This window comes from Erpetoichthys calabaricus, chromosome 11 (assembly GCF_900747795.2).
Source record: "Erpetoichthys calabaricus chromosome 11, fErpCal1.3, whole genome shotgun sequence".
Taxonomy (NCBI): domain Eukaryota; kingdom Metazoa; phylum Chordata; class Cladistia; order Polypteriformes; family Polypteridae; genus Erpetoichthys; species Erpetoichthys calabaricus.
The window spans coordinates 41,340,928-41,360,867 of NC_041404.2; the positions used below are offsets into that span (position 1 = coordinate 41,340,928).

The following is a 19,940-nucleotide window of genomic DNA, read 5'->3' on the forward strand; positions in this document are numbered from 1 at the left end:
TTCCATTGCACATGAGAACTTACATATGGTTTCTCCTAAATGTTTTTGCAACATGTAACTGGTAACTGTGCTGTTTGTCTGTTCGTAAATACTTTATACTTGCTCAACTTGTACTATATGATATCTATATTATTTTGCACAAGAGGATTGTATTTCCTGCGGTGAGTTGGCACCCTGCCCAGGATTGTTTCCTGCCTTGTGCCCTGTGTTGGCTGGGTTTGGCACCAGCAGACCCCCGTGACCCTGTGTTCGGATTCAGCGGGTTGGAAAATGGATGGATGGATGGATTGTATTTCATAATTACTAGGGGGCTTCGCCCCTTGCTTGCTTCGCTCACCAACCCCCCCCAAAACAGCACTATGTGTCCCAAGGAGACACGACTGCTCCTCTGAAACCCCCTCCCGTCTTAAACGGTGATACAATGGGAAGCAAATAACAGTTGTTTTTTTTACCTCCTCTTTGCTCGATCAGCTGCTGGCATCTCGCACAGCGCTGTGAACGTTTAAAAGCCTGTACAGCAGCTGTCCTTTTGTCTCACTGCCTTGTCTCTCTTGTCCCCCAGACATCCTAAAACATTATTTGATCTCTTTTCGCTGTTCCGTTATTTCACCGAGTAATATTTTCCATTTGTTTGCGCTAATGCGATGTTTACTCTCATGTTTTTGAGGCTTTCGAATTTTCCTACTTCCATTATGTCTATCCTACTCTGCATGTGTATCATGGGACTTTCTTCCGAAGGTTGTAAGTATGACGTGACTTAACCATCTCGGGGGACGTGAAAGTGTCTCTCTGTCTCTCTTCAAAAGATCATGTCTCGTTGCAGGAAAAAAGTCTCATCTCGTCCCAAGATTTTTTTTATAATAGAGAGTTAATGAGTGGCCATTACTTTTTGCATAAAAAAGGAGTGTTTTTTTTTAGACTGTTTACTTCAAATTTTAATACTTTGTGTATGTCATATATATATGACACAATCAAATCTCGATAAATAAAGTACATTATATTCATTGCATGCAAAGTTGTGTTTATGTGAATATTTCTGGGGAAGGGAGTCTATAGTATTCATGAGATTCTTAAAGGGGTCCGTGACTCAAAAAAGGTTACTAATCACTGCCTTAAAAAACGCTTATGGAAAATCAGCAATGTCCAGGAGTATACACTGGGCTGCGCTGATTTAGCGATCAATGTTGTTCATGAGAGGCTTTCACTGGCAATTAGATGAGGCGGTCATATGTCTCTCACTCTCTCCTGATGTCTCTTTATGAGCACAGCTGTTTCTTCTTCTGACGACGCTCTCTATTGTGTCTTGGACCAGCCAATTTATTTTGAAATTCCATGTGGGATTCTGGAATATGTGATGATACACACATTTGATTGGCTGCCTGTCAAAATGAATTTGCTTGCAGTTTTTGATCTACTTAGTACCTCCCGGCATTTCTTCCTATCCCAAGCTTTAAACCAATTTGGAAATTCCTAGTGTCCCAGGCATCTGCTTCTGTTCACAAGTTCTAAAATAATCAATATAGCCTTAGGCATCATCCTGTTTTTCTGCTTGCTTTGTTTGCACAGATGTTTTAAAAGTGAGGCTCAATTCGAGAAGAGGATATGCTTTGATGCTTAACTGCCTTCTTAGTTGTTTAAAGGTGATACAGTTCAGGAAGAGAAGACATTTACTGTAACTGTCCTTGTAAAATTAAGTTTGTTTGTGTGGGCAAAAAAAATATATATATATATATATATATATTGTGGAAGATGACCCAGACACAGACAGGCAGACACATTCAACTCACCCACAACACGTTTATTCAAGTGCTCCATATTTACAATAAGTGTACAACAAACCCCTAAAGTTCCCAAAGTCCTGGCCAACAACAATGCCTTCTCTCTCTTCAGGCCGCCTCCTTGCCTCCTCCCAGACCTCGTCCTTCTTCCACCCGACTCAAGCCACTGAATGGAGGGAGGCGGCCCCTTTTATACACACCCAGATGTGCTCCAGGTGCCAACCCGACAATCTTCCACCGGCACTCCCCAGTGTGGCGGAAGTGCTGGCTGCGCACCTGAGAACACTCCGGTTGTCCCCGATCCTCTTCCCCCCAGCACTTCTGGGTGTGGTGGAAGTGCTGAGGTCTAGGGCTCCCAAGGAATTGGGGTGCCCCCTGGCGGTGACCACGGGCCCCTACAGGGTTGAGCTTCAAAGCTCTGTACTCGTGGTCCCCATAGCCACCAGGGCGGTCGCCCCACATGGTCTGGGGGAGGCATAAGCCCTCCTCCGGTCCTCCGGGGCGTCCCAGCTGGGTCGCCCCCCCCCCAGCCACCTGTGACAATATATACAGTACTGTGCAAAAGAATGCTTTCAGAAATATAAATAATGATTGTTTATTGTTATCAATTTACAAAATGCAAAGTGAGCAAACAAAATAAAAATCTAAATCAAATCAATATTTGGTGTTCCTACCTTTTGCCTTCAAACCAGCATCAATTCTTATAGGTACACTTGCACAAAGTCAGGGATTTTGTAGGATTCTAGTCAGGTGTCTGATCAACCAATTCTACCAAACAGGTGCTAATGATCATCAATGTCACACGTAGGTTGAAACACAGTCATTAACTGAAACAGAAACAGCTGTGTAGGAGGCTTAAAACTGGGTGAGGAACAGCCAAACTCTGCTACCAAGGTGAGGTTGTGGAAGACAGTTTCATGTCATGGCAAGATTGAGCACAGCAACAAGTCACAAGGTAGTTCTACTGCATCAGCAAGGTCTCTCCCAGACAAAAATTTCAAAGCAGACTGGGGTTTCAAGATGTGCTGTTCAAGCTCTTTTGAAGAAGCACAAAGAAACGGGCAACACTGAGGATCGTAGACGCAGTGGTTGGCCAAGGAAACTTAGTGCAGCAGATGAAAGACACATCAAGCTTACTACCCTTCGAAATCGGAAGATGTCCAGCAGTGCCATCAGTTCAGAACTGGCAGAAACCAGTGGGACCCAGGTACACCCATCTACTGTCCGGAGAAGTCTGGCCAGAAGTGGTCTTCATGGAAGAGTTGCAGCCAAAAAGCCATACCTCCGACATGGAAACAAGGCCAAGTGACTCAAGTATGCACGAAAACATAGGAACTGGGGTGCAGAAAAATGGCAGCAGGTGCTCTGGACTGATGAGTGAAAATTTGGCTGTAGCAGAAGGCAGTTTGTTCATCGAAGGGCTGGAGAGTGGTACAATAATGAGTGTCTGCAGGCAACAGTGAAGCATGGTGGAGGTTCCTTGAATGCTTGGGGCTGCATTTCTGCAAATGGAGTTGGAGATTTGGTCAGGATTAATGGTTTTCTCAATGCTGAAAAATACAGGCAGATACTTATCCATCATGCAATACCATCAGGGAGGCATATGATTGGCCCCAAATTTATTCTGCAGCAGGACAACGACTCCAAACATACAACCAAAGTCATTCAGAACTATCTTCAGCATAAAGAAGAACAAGAAGTCCTGGAAGTGATGGTATGGCCCCCACAGAGCCCTGATCTCAACATCATCGAGTGTGTCTGGGATTACATGAAGAGACAGAAGGATGTGAGGAAGCCAACATCCACAGAAGATCTGTGGTTAGTTCTCCAAGATGTTTGGAACAACCTACCAGCTGAGTTCCTTCAAAAACTGTGTGCAAGTGTACCTAAAAGAATTGATGCTGTTTTGAAGGCAAAGGGTGGTCACACCAAATATTGATTTGATTTAGATTTCTCTTTTGTTCATTCACTGCATTTTGTTGATTGATGAAAAGAAATGATTAACACTTCCATTTTTGAAAGCATTTTTTGTTTACAGCATTTTTTCACACCTGCCTAAAACTTTTGCACAGTACTGTATATACATTTTTTTTAAATCCACAACATATTAATTATTTAATTAGTTTTTATTTGTTGATGTATCTTCTGCTATGTTCTTTGTTTTCTGTGGGTGGTTCCCCAAGAAGCAGGGCCACCTGTCCATCACCATCAAGGGACAGCTCTCAGCTCTATAAAGGCTGAGGAAAACTCACAGTCCTTTGCAGTTCATTGAATGCACTAGGCAGTTGGTTAGTTCCCCTGTGTTTATTATTCTTTTTTATTTTTTGAGAATTTGTGAATTATTGACCCCTGTGCTCTGTTTTTTTAACTCTTCTTTAGATTTGTGCATTGGGACACTGTTTGCTCCAGGATTGCCTATTTCAGGCAACTCCCTTTTGCCCTTTTGATCTCTTTGGAGCTTCACTGCCTTCAAAGTATTTTTGTGAAAGAAAACATTTCATTTATAAATATTCTACATTTTCTTTAGCTGGGTTTGACAGTTTTCCCCCTCTAGTGGTCATTTTGAGGTTTTTTGGGACTTGTCTCCAAGTTCACAGCACAATTATGTCTACGGAGAAGGAAAACTGGACACCATGGAGAACATTCAGAGTCCACACAGAAAATAACTAAGTACAGGATTAGAACCCAAGATGCCAAACACACAGGGCACCATGCTGCCCCAGGACAAGGGAATATTTGGCAGATGACGTACATGTGTGAATGTGTGCCACCCTGCCGCCCAATATTGATAATAATAATTTGTATGTAATAGTTCTTTCTAAAGCCCAATGTTACCTTTCAAAAAAATGATACATGCCCCATCAAAGAAATTTATTTATTAATTTTTTCAAGTACACTTTTTCCTATTCTTGCAAATCTAGGAACAAGGTAGGAAAAAAACATTAAAAAAGGGCACAAGTTAATTGTAGGGCAGAATTTAGGAGACACACCAGGTAACCTAACAAGCATACAAGAGATGTGCTTACATTGACTGCTTGCAGCCATATGGAGTTTAGTCCGTAGGCAGAGCGACATGTACCATCGTGAATGTGTCCCACGCTACTCACTTATTGCAAGGTGCCCACTGAGCCAACGTCGCCTAAGGAAGTACAGGGGCAGCCTCTACCTTACAAAACTGAGCTAAGCTGCACTGTACAGCACTACTGACAGCACTTATGAAAGGATCTCTGTGGATATTATCAGTCATCCAGGGTGGTACAAGATCAAGAGTTAGATTATTCTGGTCACCTGGGCATTAATTTCTCTTTTAAAAACATTTTGCTGCTTATCTAAGCGGCTTCTTCGGTTCTTGGTGAAAATGGCTTATCCCTGAGTATTTAAGATATTAATGACCAATCAAGTCCAAAATCAAGCTTGTGAACAAGTTGTGCTGCAACAGACACCGGTGGGCAGGGCCAGGAGCAGAAAGGAAAGACTAGGGGCAGAGCTCCAGCCCATTTCTGACAAACATGGTGAGCTGAATTTCTCACTGGTCTGGACTCAGGTATGGTTGATGATTTAGGGATGTGTCCCTCTGCCTCACCTTCAGAATCATCAAACAGAAAGCAGCTGCTGAAGTTCATCTTTGGGTGTCACGCCTCACTAGCTCCATGCTGTCAGCTGATGAGGCTGTTACAGACAGCTGGAGGGCACATGAAAGGCGACGTTCTCATTCCCCAGGATGTCTAAACATTGTGAGAGATGGAAAAATGTACATAGATACGAAAGGCTCTGTTTTGTCTTGGTAGAGTAATATACTGTATATTGCTCTACTTTCCCCTATTGTATTATTAATATGTAGCCTTAGAATGCCTAATCTCACAGACTTACCACTGTTTATAAGGTACTATTGTATATAACTTATCTCCATCTTCCCTTCTATATCTATAACCTCAGGCAATTAGATGTAGTAAAAAGACAAGCAGAAGTTAAGTTACACATAAGATAATGTTATTATTGATAATATTCATAAATAATAACAAAATGCAAAGTATATTTGAATATTGGCAACCATACAACCTGATTAAATGGTGATATGTAGTTCAGGTGGCACACAGACTTGTAGTTACTTAAATGTCTCTAGTTAAGGCATCATTGGTGCTCAGCTTTCAGCCACATACATGTCTGTTCAAAATGGCTGCTGAGCTGTGCTCTTCATTGTGTTGTCTTCATCATCACAGGTTAGCAAGAGAGAGATACTTCTTCATCATATGTTGGTTGGTAAGAGAGAGATACTTCTACATCATCACAGGTTAGCAAAAGAGAGAGATTGTGAGGTTAAATACATACATTTATAGATGTTCTGTCCAACCTCTACAGCCAATAGAACATCATGGTATTTAAAGGCCTCTGAGACAAGCCAATTCCAAACAGCCATACCTCAGACCAATGGGGGAAACAGAACATCTTAACACCTGCCCCCAAACCATATGTTAAAGTACACCTTAGCCTACTTGTGGGGGGTAGAAATGACTTTAGCAAAGAAACACTCAGCAAACTGGTTTAAGACACATCCTTCAAATCCTGTCGTAAAGTTCAAACAGACCCATTCCTAAGGGGGGGGGGGGGGGGGGGTAAACACTAAATTACAAATAAAGACATGCAAAATATTCATCAAGTTATATGTAAAATCTCACATCACAACACTCTCCATAAAAGTAATTATATATGGCCTGTAAAAACACAGATGTTGATAAATATCTACTAAAGGCGGCACAATAAAAAGATTTGGTTCGGTTCTTTTTTTACATAACCTGCTTATCCCAATATATGCAGTGCTTGTCATGCCAACGCTTATCATAACTGACCAGGGGTGTAATGGGGTTGTGCCAACAATGCCAATTTGGATACGGTAGAGTTGCGCTGTTAATATTAAATGACATCCATCCATCCATCCATTTTCCAACCCACTGAATCCGAACACAGGGTCACGGGGGTCTGCTGGAGCCAATCCCAGCCAACACAGGGCACAAGGCAGGAACCAGTCCCGGGTAGGGTGCCAACACACCTCAGGACACACACAAACACACACACACACCAAGCATACACTACATTGTTACCCTAATAAATACTTGAAATCATTACTTTTTAAGTGTACAGTCACACATATCTTACGATCTTAAATCGCTCCACAGTCCACACTCTCTGAGGTCCACTCGTATAGGAGTTTCTGCTCTCAAAACATCATCTGATGTTTCGTTGTCCCCATTGCCTCGCTGACATTCCTTTTTTCACTCAACTTCCATGTCAGCATCCACACCCTCTGTGCCGGGACCAGAACTACACTGACCTGATGATTTGTTTTAAGCTGTGTGGCTTTTAGTGTTTTAGGTGAACTTTTTCTTTTTTACGTCATCCAATCCAGAACAGATAGGAATAATGGCCGTTGTGATTCTTTTGAACTTAGGTGCCTTGAGCATGGTAAAGGTGCTATATAAATAAAATGTATTATTATTATTATTAAATACCCATTGAAGTGAATTCTTTTGATACTGTACATATATATATATATATATATATATATATATATATATATATATATATATATATATATATATATATATATATATATATATATATATATCGGGTTCGCTTCCCGGGTCCTCCCTGTGTGGAGTTTGCATGTTCTCCCCGTGTCTGTGTGGGTTTCCTCCAGGTGCTCCGGTTTCCTCCCACAGTCCAAAGACATGCAGGTTAGGTGGATTGGCGATTCTAAATTGGCCCTAGTGTGTGCTTGGTGTGTGGGTGTGTTTGTGTGTGTCCTGCGGTGGGTTGGCACCCTGCCCGGGATTGGTTCCTGCCTTGTGCCCTGTGTTGGCTGGGATTGGCTGAATCACACAGAAGTCCCAAAACACACACACTTATTATGTTCTCTTCCACACAATGTACACAGTGCACAGACCCCACAATGCTCAGTCCTTTTCCTTCTTTCCTTTTTTTCTTTTACTGCCACCTCCACTCATCTCCTGCAAGCGCCATCCTCTGCCTCCCAACTCCAGCTTTTCCAATGGAGTGAGGCGGCCCCTTTTATATTGTGCTTCAGTTGCACCCTGATGATTTTCCTGCAGCACTTCCTGGTGTAGCGTAAGTGCTGCATGGGCACCAGGATGCACTCCAGATGTGCCTGGATTTTCTCCCAGTAGCAGTTCCTGGTGTGGTGGAAGTGCTGCAGTCCGTGGCTCTGGGACTGTCCAGGCACCCCCTGGCAGTGACCATGGGCCCCCACAGGGTTGAGCTTCCAAGCTCTGTTCCCATGGCCCCAACAACCACCAGGACGGCTGCCCTCTCGTGTTCCAAGAAACATACTGCTCTTCTGGGCATGAACCCCAGCCATCCGACACAATACATTTACCTGCCAAATATTAGAAAGAGTACATGGCACGTGTTTTGCCCTAATTGGGGCTCATGAGGTGTGTGCATTTATACAACATAATAAAAGGATAAGTGTCTCTGTGTCCATGTGGTTGCTATGTTTCTGTCATTCCAAAAGGAAACAGAGTGGTTCATCACATACATTTCTAGTAATAAAATACATTGCAGTTGTCACTCCAACAGAAGGCGCATCACAAATATTTATATTACTTTAACAAATTATAATGTATAACAGATTTAGGCAATGCATGGTGCACTGCAAACGTTAATCCTGAGGTCTATGTTGATTATGTAGACTTCATCTCATGTGGCACAGCTTGTATATGTAGCACATATTAATAAAATTCAGCTGGTTCTTACATAAAGAAGAGCAGCAGAGCTAAAGCTTCTCCGCATTGAAAGGATCCAGCTGAGGTTAGGGCATCTGATTAGGAGGAGACCTTGGGATAAACCCAGAACATGGGGTCAAAATCCAAAATCCCTGTTGGTGTTTCAGAACCATGGTATGGACTTCCTTAATGATATCATTGGTAGTGGACGTGGATGGGTGTCCTACTCCTTCTTCGTGCTAAACACCTATCCAACCATTTTTAAGCTTCTCAATCCATTCATGTATATTCTGCTGTGGTAAAACACTGTCTCCATATTGTGCAGAAAGCCGTCTATGGATATTGTCCCAAGAAACACCTTTAGCTCATGCAAAGAAGATCACTGCTGCAATAAGGGAGACAAAACACAGAAAAAGATTTGGGGGTACCACCTTGGTAGCCCTGTATACTTGAAATTTGGCAAGCAAAAAAGAAACACATCCTTACAGACACAAGTTCAGAACAGAACTGAGGAGCAGAAGATGAGTGCTGGCTATTATGGTGGGTCGACAGGAAGGGGCGGGTCCTGGAGAGCAGAAACAGGAAATTACATCAGTGGTGGTAGAGTTGTCAGTCAGCCTGCCTGCAAATGGAGAGCGAGAGAAAAAATTAGAGCACAGCGCCAGCCCCTGGTTCGGCGGGTAATCACACTTACTCAGGCCCCTAAAGCTATCTCCTATGCTTACTCCTCTTCTTTGGCGCAATCTGTCATGCGTTGTTAGTCACCTGAAATTTATTTTATTTTTAAAGTTTAGGACTTTGTGAGGTTGAGGTTAGTTTATGTCATGCTCTGAAATGTGAAATCTTAGAATTTTAAGAGGGTGGGCCTATTTTTTCACATGAATGTTTTTTGACAAGCTGGGGCTCAGAGTTCAGCATTGTGTCCTCACGCTTCCTGGTTCTTGTATTCAATTCAGTTCTCTCTGTAGCAGCATAGGTTTTCTAAAAAAGGAAACACTTTAGGTTGATTGGTAAAATAAATGGGGCCAAGTATGTCTTGCAAGAGCTCAGCTTTGTCTCTGTGTTGAACCCATTGTTTGAAAACATATGGGTCTTCAAAAGCCTGCAATAGAAGAAAGGCTTCAGAAATGTAATGAATAAGGATTTCTGTATGTGCTTTAAACGTTGTAACACAGGATACGGATGGACTGTGTCATGCATGTGTGCCCTGGGAACAGCTTAACTCTTTCAGGGCGGATGTCGACTTTTGCCAAAAGGAGGTGCTGACGGTGGTGGTCAGCTGTAAACCTTGACAAAACCTGTCATTATGTTTGAGTTGGGCTCTTTTCTAGAAGGAAAGTTAGCTCCATTGGTTTGACTGAGATTCCCTGCACTCATGTGAGTGGTGAGGAGTAAACAACAGCAATAATGGTATCGACATCTGGCGAGAGATCGAAGAGAACGCATAAAGCAAAATACTCTGTGGATGACGTTTTGCATATTATCTCTGAATTAGATAGATAGATAGATAGATAGATAGATAGATAGATAGATAGATAGATAGATAGATAGATAGATAGATAGATAGATAGATAGATAGATAGATAGATAGATAGATAGATAGATAGATAGATAGATAGATAGATAGATAGATAGATAGATAGATAGATACTTTATTAATCCCAATGGGAAATTCACATAATAAGTCATAGACTCTGACTTGCTGGACTATATAAGTGATATAAGTGATTGAAAATGAATGTGAGATGCCAGCATCAGCTCGTCGGTCCCCAGCTGATTGATCTCCAGCTGATCCTGGTGCTGAACAGGTTCATGTAAATGACACGCCTACATCAACGTTCAACCACCATTTACAATGACAAGAGTTACAAACCAGATTGTGATGCACCGCAACCGCCACTGCCACCCTCCCGTCATGTGAAGGCAGCCTGCTGCTTATTCCTGGCGATCTAGCGGCAACAGCGTGCAGCAACAGATGTTTTATGTTGATTTCTATGTGAAACCACTGAAAAAATATTCAGGCCTCAAAAACATAAAGGCTCTAGTGGTGGTAATTCAACATCGATCCACAAGGTGGCAGTGCCTACTAACTTCTCTTCTCTCCCTCCCTCTATAGACCAGACGATTGGCAACCTGACCACATCTGACATCACTTCTGGTGTCTGTCTTCCTAGCCTTGCATCTTCCTTCCTGGCCTGATCTTAACAGGAAGCATTACCATCTTAGCCAGTCTAACCTGAGACTCATGTCCTTAGGGACCTTCTGTTTTTGCTGAAAAGCCTTAAAATATTTTGCTTTAATAATATACAGGGTCACAGTGTTGCCCCAACTCTTTGTCTTTTGTCTTGTCATCTTTTACAACTGATATCCAAGTTGGACCGCTTGGTGAGGCCCTTTCCTCTCAAAAGGCCAAAATAATGAACAGATAAAGGGAGACTGCCTGCTGTAGCTGTGTGTTATCCCCCAGTCCACCAGGTGGCAGCATCACTCTGACAGCACTTTTTTTTTCTCGGCATACATAAGACAGCATGGGAGATGTCGTTATTGAAGGACAGTAATGATGGGGTCCTCAGGAGAAGCTGGACTGGACTTTTGCGGGGGGAAGTTCCCCTGTCATTTCAAAGTTCCAGTGGAGTAAGTGTTTCCCACCTAAGGAACTTCTCCTTAGTAACTATGCAAGTTGAAGTCAAGAGAAGAGGAGGACAACCCTGACCTGTAGAAGAAAGAAAGAAAGAAAGAAAGAAAGAAAGAAAGAAAGAAAGAAAGAAAGAAAGAAAGAAAGAAAGAAAGAAAGAAAGAAAGAAAGAAAGAAAGAAAGAAAGAAAGACTTCTTCAGCTTCTCATGTTCAGATCATAAGTTGCCAGGAACTGTGTGTTCTATTTCCACATTATTAAGTGCCAACTGGACGGCACATCTGACCATCTTCTGTAATTCCATGAGTTGTTTTGTTTCATTTTTCTTGTACCGGGCTGCACTCTGAATTCCTTTCTTATAGTTATAAATGTGAATAGCACCACACAGACCTAACTGGCTTCAAAAGACAAAGAGACCCCCAGAGATTGCTAAGTATATGACTGATGACCCTGGTGAGTGGACTTGTTGCCAGATATAAGCCAACAGGGTACCCATTATTTTTTAAAGTAATTGAAGAAATGGGCCCTCTGTCTTTTAGCGAGGGTGAAAGAGGAGGAAAGAAAGAAAGAAAGAAAGAAAGAAAGAAAGAAAGAAAGAAAGAAAGAAAGAAAGAAAGAAAGAAAGAAAGAAAGAAAGAAAGAAAGAAAGAAAGAAAGAAAGAAAGAAAGAAAGAAAACAAATTGCTGGTCATGTGTATTTTTGTAGTTGCGTTGCGGGGTTGGGCGTTACAGTATACTTAGACTGTAACATTTGAGTAGTAAGAGAAACGCTACACAGTATAAATGTAAAGAGGGTTAGGTGGATTGGCGATTCTAAATTGGCCCTAGTGTGTGCTTGGTGTGTGGGTGTGTTTGTGTGTGTCCTGCGGTGGGTTGGCACCCTGCCCGGGATTGGTTCCTGCCTTGTGCCCTGTGTTGGCTGGGGTTGGCTCCAGCAGACCCCCGTGGCCCTGTGGTCGGATTCAGCGGGTTGGAAAATGGATGGATGGATTTACTTGGACGATGAGATACCACCACTATGTGACCATGCTTATCAGAAGATGGCTTCCCCGGTCCCTCCTAGCGGTATCCCAACACGCACTTACTTAAAGTGTCAGCGTTAAACTGAAAAGAGAAGACACACAAAGGAAAGACGGTGGGCGCCCGCCGTGTGATGAGCCGCACTGCCAAACGCGGTGGCAGGGCTGTTACAACCAAGAGCTAATTAGTGGAAATTCCTTAGAAGCTGCCATTTTAGACTCAACAGAAATAATTCTTTCTTATGAATATTTATGAAGAGAGTAATGCTTTTCACAAAAGTTGCGAGCGAACTGGAACAGACCCACTCACCCCCCAGACTACAAGCCTGCCTGTGTGCGCGGAGCTGTGATTACAACTTGTGAACCGATCTGACATTTGTTCAATGCTTCCTATTAGTGTCCATTTACAATAACCCATAATTTATAGAATCGACTTTAAACATTGCCTCTCAGCTGCAGACGGCAGAGTTCCTTTCCCTTCACGTTTGTAGAGTAGCGTTCGCTAGTCCTTCCCATCCTTGCATAGAATAAATTGGTTTCCTCTGCAGTTCCAAACAATAGACAGCGCTTTGGAAACTCTAAACTGGGCATGAGTTATATAGTGTGCCCACCTGCTGCCATGGAAGGAAGTCTACGTAGAGTTAATCACTGCAATCTGTCCTAATCTGTCCTGTCAGGATGATTACGCTGTAAAAAATGGAGAAGCCAACCCAGTGATTAATGGGCTAGACCTATTTTAGGAAGGGATTTTACTGGCGACCCTTTTCAGGCGATGAAGGTGGACTATGGAATGTTTTCAAAGGCGTACATGTATGAATTTGACCTTGAAGAGGGATTTTAAAAAGGTTCCTCTTAGAAACATCTCAAATATATATACACTGGAGAATATAACTTGACGAGTCTGCTTGAACGGGACATGCAGTCCGCAAAAGTGAGACCCCGTTATTCACGAGGCCGTAGAGCGGTTGCCACACTTGCCACCCCCAAACGCCGCTCTTGATTCATATCACATGTCACTGTCTATCCTTGCAGTGGAGGGGGGGATTATACCGTGATTAAGATGCTAGCTGAAACGGCTTTTTTAACTCATGTACTCACAATGACATCTGATTGACAGAGATGGGCAGGGGGAGTTCCCCACATTCTTAAATATAAAGATGCCAGAGTGGTTCGTCAGAACGGTTCCACAGGGGAACGATTTTTGGTTCCCAAATGACCTCTTTGACATGAAAGTTCCAGAAAGGGCCTTTATTATTTTGATCCATAACAGGCTCCATACAGTAAATGATCATGACAAGATGGTGAGCGTTCGTGGTGTGGTGAGCCGCAGTCTCAAAATGTAGTGGCAGAGCTGGGGATTACAGGTTATAGATCTGTGAGATACCAAATGGCTCCTGATTTTCAAAGGACTCTTGCTACGTAAACTAACACAGTCCAAGTCCTGGTTTTCTTCATCCATTAGTGTGCTGCAAGATAGCCAACCATACACTCTTAAAAATAATAGTGCCAGAGTGGTTCTTCAGAGCGAAGTCATAGGGGAACCATTTTTGATTCCCAAAAGACCCATCACATGAAGGTTCTACAAAGAATGTTTGTTTGTATAGATCTGTAACAGGCTCCATACAGTAGATGATCATGACTACTGTAGATGGTAACAGGCTCAGGATTTTAAGAGGACTCTCACTTCATACATGCAATGCGACAGGCTAACTCCAGATCTGTTAGTGTCCTGCTAGGTGGTCTGTATCAAACATTTTTTACATATTAGGAAGTTTTTCAAAGCACAAAAAACCAACTTCATGTGCAAAGAAGCCTTCCCAGAATGAAATGGTGCTTTGTCAAGCAAAGGTTCAAAGAGGAGCCACACAATCCAGTAAGGAACAATAAAGTGTGTGACAGACGACTGGGGTCCTTGCCTGGTTGGGACGCCCTTTTGAGGAGCAGACCGGGGGAGAGGACATGTCAACAGCAGTTCCAGAGGGCAGCCACCCTGGGTTGCATCGGGGCCACAAGCTTGGAGCTTAGAAGCTCAACCCCTGCTGGGGTCCGTGACCACCGACAGACGGTGAGGGTGCCTGGATAGCTCTGGAGCCTTGGTCTGCAGCACTTCCGCCACACCCGGAAGTGCTGCCGGAAGTTGATCAGGGAGCACCTGGAGTACTTCCAGGTGCAGTAAAAAAGAGGAGCCGGAGTCAGGAGGTAGAAGACAGAGCTTGCAGGAGAGGAGTGAAGGAGGCAGAAGAGAAGGAGAAAGAAAATGACAGCGAGCATTGTTGGGGATTTGGGCACTGTGTTGTGTGCAGACGAATAATAAACGTGTGTGTTCTTGAACTTGTGAGTCTGTGTGTCTGTCTGGCTCGAGCTGATCTTTCACAAGTGCCATTAAAAAATCAGGATTTTTAAGAGAGCACATGAGAACCGTGAGTAGTGGTGGGGGAGCAGCCATGGACACTTCAATACCTCCCCCAGGACGCTTGGTGGCAGCTTCCCTGGCGGACGATGATTCCCCAACCTGGCGCATGGCTCCATGGGAGATGGAGTCCTCCACAGCCAGGTTGGAGGCTCGGATGGCCACTAGGGGGAGCTGCATGGAGTCTGCAGCCCGGCTGGTCGAATCTTCAGCCCCACCCGGAAATGCAATTAGGACCAGGTGATCAAGCACCTGGAACGCTTCCGAGTGGGATATAAAAAGGGCCAGCCACTTCCACTCAGAGAGCCAGGGTCGGGAGGAGGAGGACTACGCTTGTGGATGAGTGGTGGGAGAGGAGAAAAGATTGTTGGTGTGTGGAGAAGAGTGCTTGTGGGACTGTGTATTGCCTGTGGGTCACGGGGAAGATGTGCGCCCATGGGTGAAGAAGAAAATAAAAGTCCTTGGTTAATTACGTGCCTCTGTGTCCTTCTGTGCCAGGTCGGGCGCCTGTATAGTGCCTTTTCTACACACTAAATACATTTGATCGAAGAGCGATCCCCAATGAAAGGTTGTGCAGAGAAATTCAGTGATATTCGATTTGCAAATGAAGAAAAGGGGGTCCAGAATGAAAACTGGGAGCAACAGCATGGTGCAGCCAAATATGAATACATTCCCCCATAAAGGTTTACACAGCCAGTGACATTCGATCAAAGGGCTTCTTATGTGAAAACCTCGAGCAGGTACGCAAAGACGTTAAAACTGGAAGAGCACCGCTCAAAAAACTGACATTGACAGGACGTGCAGCAAATAGGGTTTGGATGTGCTGATTGAATCCATGATGCCTGAACAGTGAAAAATACAAACAGAGTTGCTCAAAGTTAAACTTAGCAGCACTTATAAACCAAGCATAGCATAGAGTCCTTCAGTAAACGCATCGTTCTCAGTAGAGTCAAAACTGTGACTCGTGGTCTTCATATTTCTTATCTTTAGTACTCTATAACTTTTCTAGGATGCCCTCAACCGTATGTTTCCTTCTTTTGAAGAGAAAGACATTTCACTAGTACAAACTTCAAGTCTTACTGCACATCAGCCGAACATTTCATGTGCAGTCTCACAATGCATAAAGGTGAGCTGTCGAATGAGGAATAAATGTCCCGCCTTTTACTCCCAGCTGTGACACGTAGGGCAACTGACCAATCGCAGACAACCATACATCACTGAAAAGGCCTGAAACTCAACTCTTCAAATGGTAATGTCAATTTCACTGGAAGTGGTGTGACGTAGGTGGGATCTTTGATAAAAGTACGTTTTTTCAGTGGTTCCACGCTGCTCGCCTTGGCATATGCTTGTGTAAATCACATATTTAACTAATGAAAGGAGGCAGCATTAAGAAGAAAGATGCCTCATGCCTGGACAAACTGGTGAGGAAGGCAGGCTGTATTGTTGGCATGGAGCTGGACAGTTTAACATCTGTGGCAGAGCAACGGGCACTGAGCAGGCTCCTATCAATTATGGAGAATCCACTGCATCCACTAAACAGGATCATCTCCAGACAGAGGAGCAGCTTCAGCGACAGACTGCTGTCACTGTCCTGCTCCACTGACAGACTGAGGAGATCGTTCCTCCCCCACACTATGCGACTCTTCAGTTCCACCCGGGGGGTGGTAAACATTAATATTATACAAAGTTATTGTCTTTTTTTTCCTGCATTGTTATCAATCTTTAATTTAATATTGTTTTTTGTATCAGTATGCTGCTGCTGGAGAATGTGAATTTCCCTTGGGATTAATAAAGTATCTATCTATCTATCTATCTATCTATCTATCTATCTATCTATCTATCTATCTATCTATCTATCTATCTATCTATCTATCTATCTATCTATCTATCTATCTATCTATCTATCTATCTATCTATCTATCTATCTATCTATCTATCTATCAACGTGGAAACTTAATGGTTTATTTAAAACAAGATGTCCTTGGGGGCATAAAAATATCAGATTTGCTTTTGATTGAGTTGTGGGTTTATTACAACATGCACAAATAAATGTAAAATATGGCAGTGTCCCGTGCATAAGTGGCTACCCACCCTGGCGGGCCAAAAACCGTTGAATTTTTGCAGGGTGCTGTGGAGGAAGACCAGCAGCGATGGAAGTGTACAGCCGGTGCCATTTTAAAATGCCTCAATCTCACAAATGTGCTTTGCTTTTTTTTTCCTTCTTTAAATAACATGAATATGCTGTTTTGCAATATGTGTGCAATTTCAAGATATGGATCAATACTCCATAACATTTTTGGTTTGAAAAGTGGACATATTTGATATGTTTTAATGCTTTTTCCTATGCCTGGATCCTAGTACCTATTAGCTCCATTGTAAAATGCAAGAACAGTCAGTCAGTCAGTCATTATCCAACCTGCTATATCGTAACATAGGGCGACGGGGGTCTGCTGGAGCCAATCCCAGCCAACACAGGGCACCATGCAGGAATAAATTCCGTGCAGGGCGCAAGCCCCCCACAGGGCACACACACACCCACACACCAAGCACACATTAGGCCAGTGAATCGCCAATGCACCTAACCTGCATGTCTTTGGACTGTGGGAGGAAACCCACGCAGACACGGGGAGAGCATGCAAACTCCATGCAGGGAGGACCCAGGAAGCGAACTCAGGTCTCTTTACTGCGAGGCAGCAGTGCCACCCACTGCGCCACCGTCCCACCCATAAGAAAATCTACTTATTTTTTTTAATTTATCAGAAATGCTTAACTTTAAAATGAAATTTAATGTGGAAAACTAATATATACCATGATCGTGAAGAAATAACCTCAACTTGAATCACACCTCAGTTATCCTTTAACACTAAGTAATGTAAGAACAAAGGCACAATCTCACTGTGGACACATAGGTGAGCAGTAAATTTGCAAAGGGAGATCCAAAAAATCTTTCGGAATTGTTAAAAAGAAGCCTTCCTTATAAAAATGACAGCAATTCCATGTGAGTCACTTTTAAAGAACTCTCTTTGGGCTGCTGTACACTTAGCGCTTCTCCATTTCCCGTTAACATTCCCCATACTCAATTTTTGTTACTGTATCTACTGTAGATCCTCTGGCGTTTTCCATTATTTTTTTACACGGTTGCAAATCTTCTTTCTTTCAATCTCAATTTTCATTTCAGGAACAAAAGGAAGTTAAAGGGAGTGAGATCTGCTGAATATGGGGAGCTCATAGCAACAAACTGCATTGATTTTGGTCAAGCGCTCTTTGACAATACGCTGTGCGCTGTCATGGTGCACAACGCAGTTTTGGGAGTCCGACTTCACCAGACTTCTTTTTCCTTTAGATGTTGCTGCAGTTCATTATTATTTGACTGATTAAGAGTCTTCTCATGGGAAACAAGCTCTTCATCAACAAGTCCATCAGTTTCAAAAAACACAATCCTCATCACCATCTCTTGAAAATCTGTCCTGGTGACTTTAACGATAAAAAGTCACTGAAGTCACCGGAATGATTGTATAATAAAGAGCAGACATATGCTCTCGATCAACTCAGCACAGTGCCACTCGGAGGACTGATTAACCACGCTTGTACGCACACAATACTTTGTGGCATATTTAATAACTACACCCTACTCCTGTGCTATTGACCAATTCTGAGAATTTTTGAGTTCCTCCTTGTACATATGCTGAGTAAATGGGGAAATAACACGTATAACAGTCGGCCATGAAACCCCTGGCCCAAACTGTATTTAGCCATTATTAGTAGAATGATGGATTATTACCACTCTGTGACAGTTTGGGCAAAAGATATGTTAACCTAGTGGGCTTTATCATGGTGGGAAGAGATTGTGATGCAGGTGAGCAAACGGCCTGTCACTTCTTTGGCTTATGTGGATGTCTAGGGCTCACGTCTTTAATGAGGGACCCAATGCAGAGCACTGACTGCAGCATGACTGACCTCGAAATGATGTCCTAATGGAGAAATGTTTTCTTTGCTGCATTAACCATCCACTACGCCACAAGGTGTAGAACCAAAGAGAGATGACTATATAAAGCCATGCAAACTTGAATTGGAACGGTTACAATAGACATTTCATGGTTGGTGCTTTTAAATGGCGCATCGCACTGGCAGGGAACCAAAGTGTGTTCTCTTGTGGACAAGCAGACATTTCTGCTGGCATCTCAGCTTAATCATGCTTATATCCTTCTATGTATTTCAGTTCATTCATTAGTAGAAGAATTTTATATGGATTACATCACGATGGCCATTGTTAAGTGTGAACTTCATTTTTGTACTCTATAATGTTGATTTGAAGTTTTCTGAAAGTATTAAACTTTCAGACTTGTAAATTATGTTTTCTTTAGACAGTTTCTATAAAATGCCAAAAATCAAAGTGTGCATGTGTGAGCAAACCTCTGTTTCCTTTCAGTTAGGACTCATCCTTCGTAGCCCCTTCATGAAGTTTGTGGCCCATGCTGTCTCCTTCACTGTCTTTTTGGGGCTTCTGGTTCTGAATGCTTCAGACCGATTTGAGGGAGTGAAGAACCTGCCCAATGAAACCATCACCGACCATCCGAGGCAGATTTTCCGAGTGAAGACCACCCAGTTCTCATGGACAGAGATGCTGATCATGAAGTGGGTGTTGGGTGAGTGCCAGTTATTACTATTAATGAAGCAGCCATCTGCAGGACCCGTCCAGATGCTGAAGGAGAGCTGCAAGTTTAGCATTCAAGTCAACTGCCCTCTCACTGAACCACTTAGAATGTATTTCAGATATACTGTAGTTTTATTTGTATTGGAGATGAAACTGTCTTAAAGGTAGACATTCTCTTTAAAGACCACGGCAAAATCAGACCTTTATTAAACCAGAAAGCAACTTCATACAAGTGATTCCAAGCTTTAGAGAAAAGCAATATTATCTATCTATCTATCTATCTATCTATCTATCTATCTATCTATCTATCTATCTATCTATCTATCTATCTATCTATCTATCTATCTATCTATCTATCTATCTATCTATCTATCTATCTATCTATCTACTGTATAGTGCCTGTCACATCTATCTATCTATCTATCTATCTATCTATCTATCTATCTATCTATCTATCTATCTATCTATCTATCTATCTATCTATCTATCTATCTATCTACTGTATAGTGCCTGTCACATCTATCTATCTATCTATCTATCTATCTATCTATCTATCTATCTATCTATCTATCTATCTATCTATCTATCTATCTATCTATCTACTGTATAGTGCCTATCACATCTATCTATCTATCTATCTATCTATCTATCTATCTATCTATCTATCTATCTATCTATCTATCTATCTATCTATCTATCTATTAT

At 42.6% G+C, this 19,940-nt stretch overlaps 1 protein-coding gene across 1 annotated transcript in view; it reads left to right on the forward strand.

Moving 5' to 3' along the window:
• The window catches only part of LOC114659998 (short transient receptor potential channel 7), a 292,643-nt gene that overhangs the window by 198,967 nt on the left and 73,736 nt on the right, over nt 1-19,940 (forward strand). Inside the window, exon 5 of the mRNA XM_028812533.2 lies at nt 19,011-19,227. Coding sequence (XP_028668366.2) covers nt 19,011-19,227 — 217 coding nt within the window. The remainder of the gene's footprint in view (nt 1-19,010; nt 19,228-19,940) is intronic.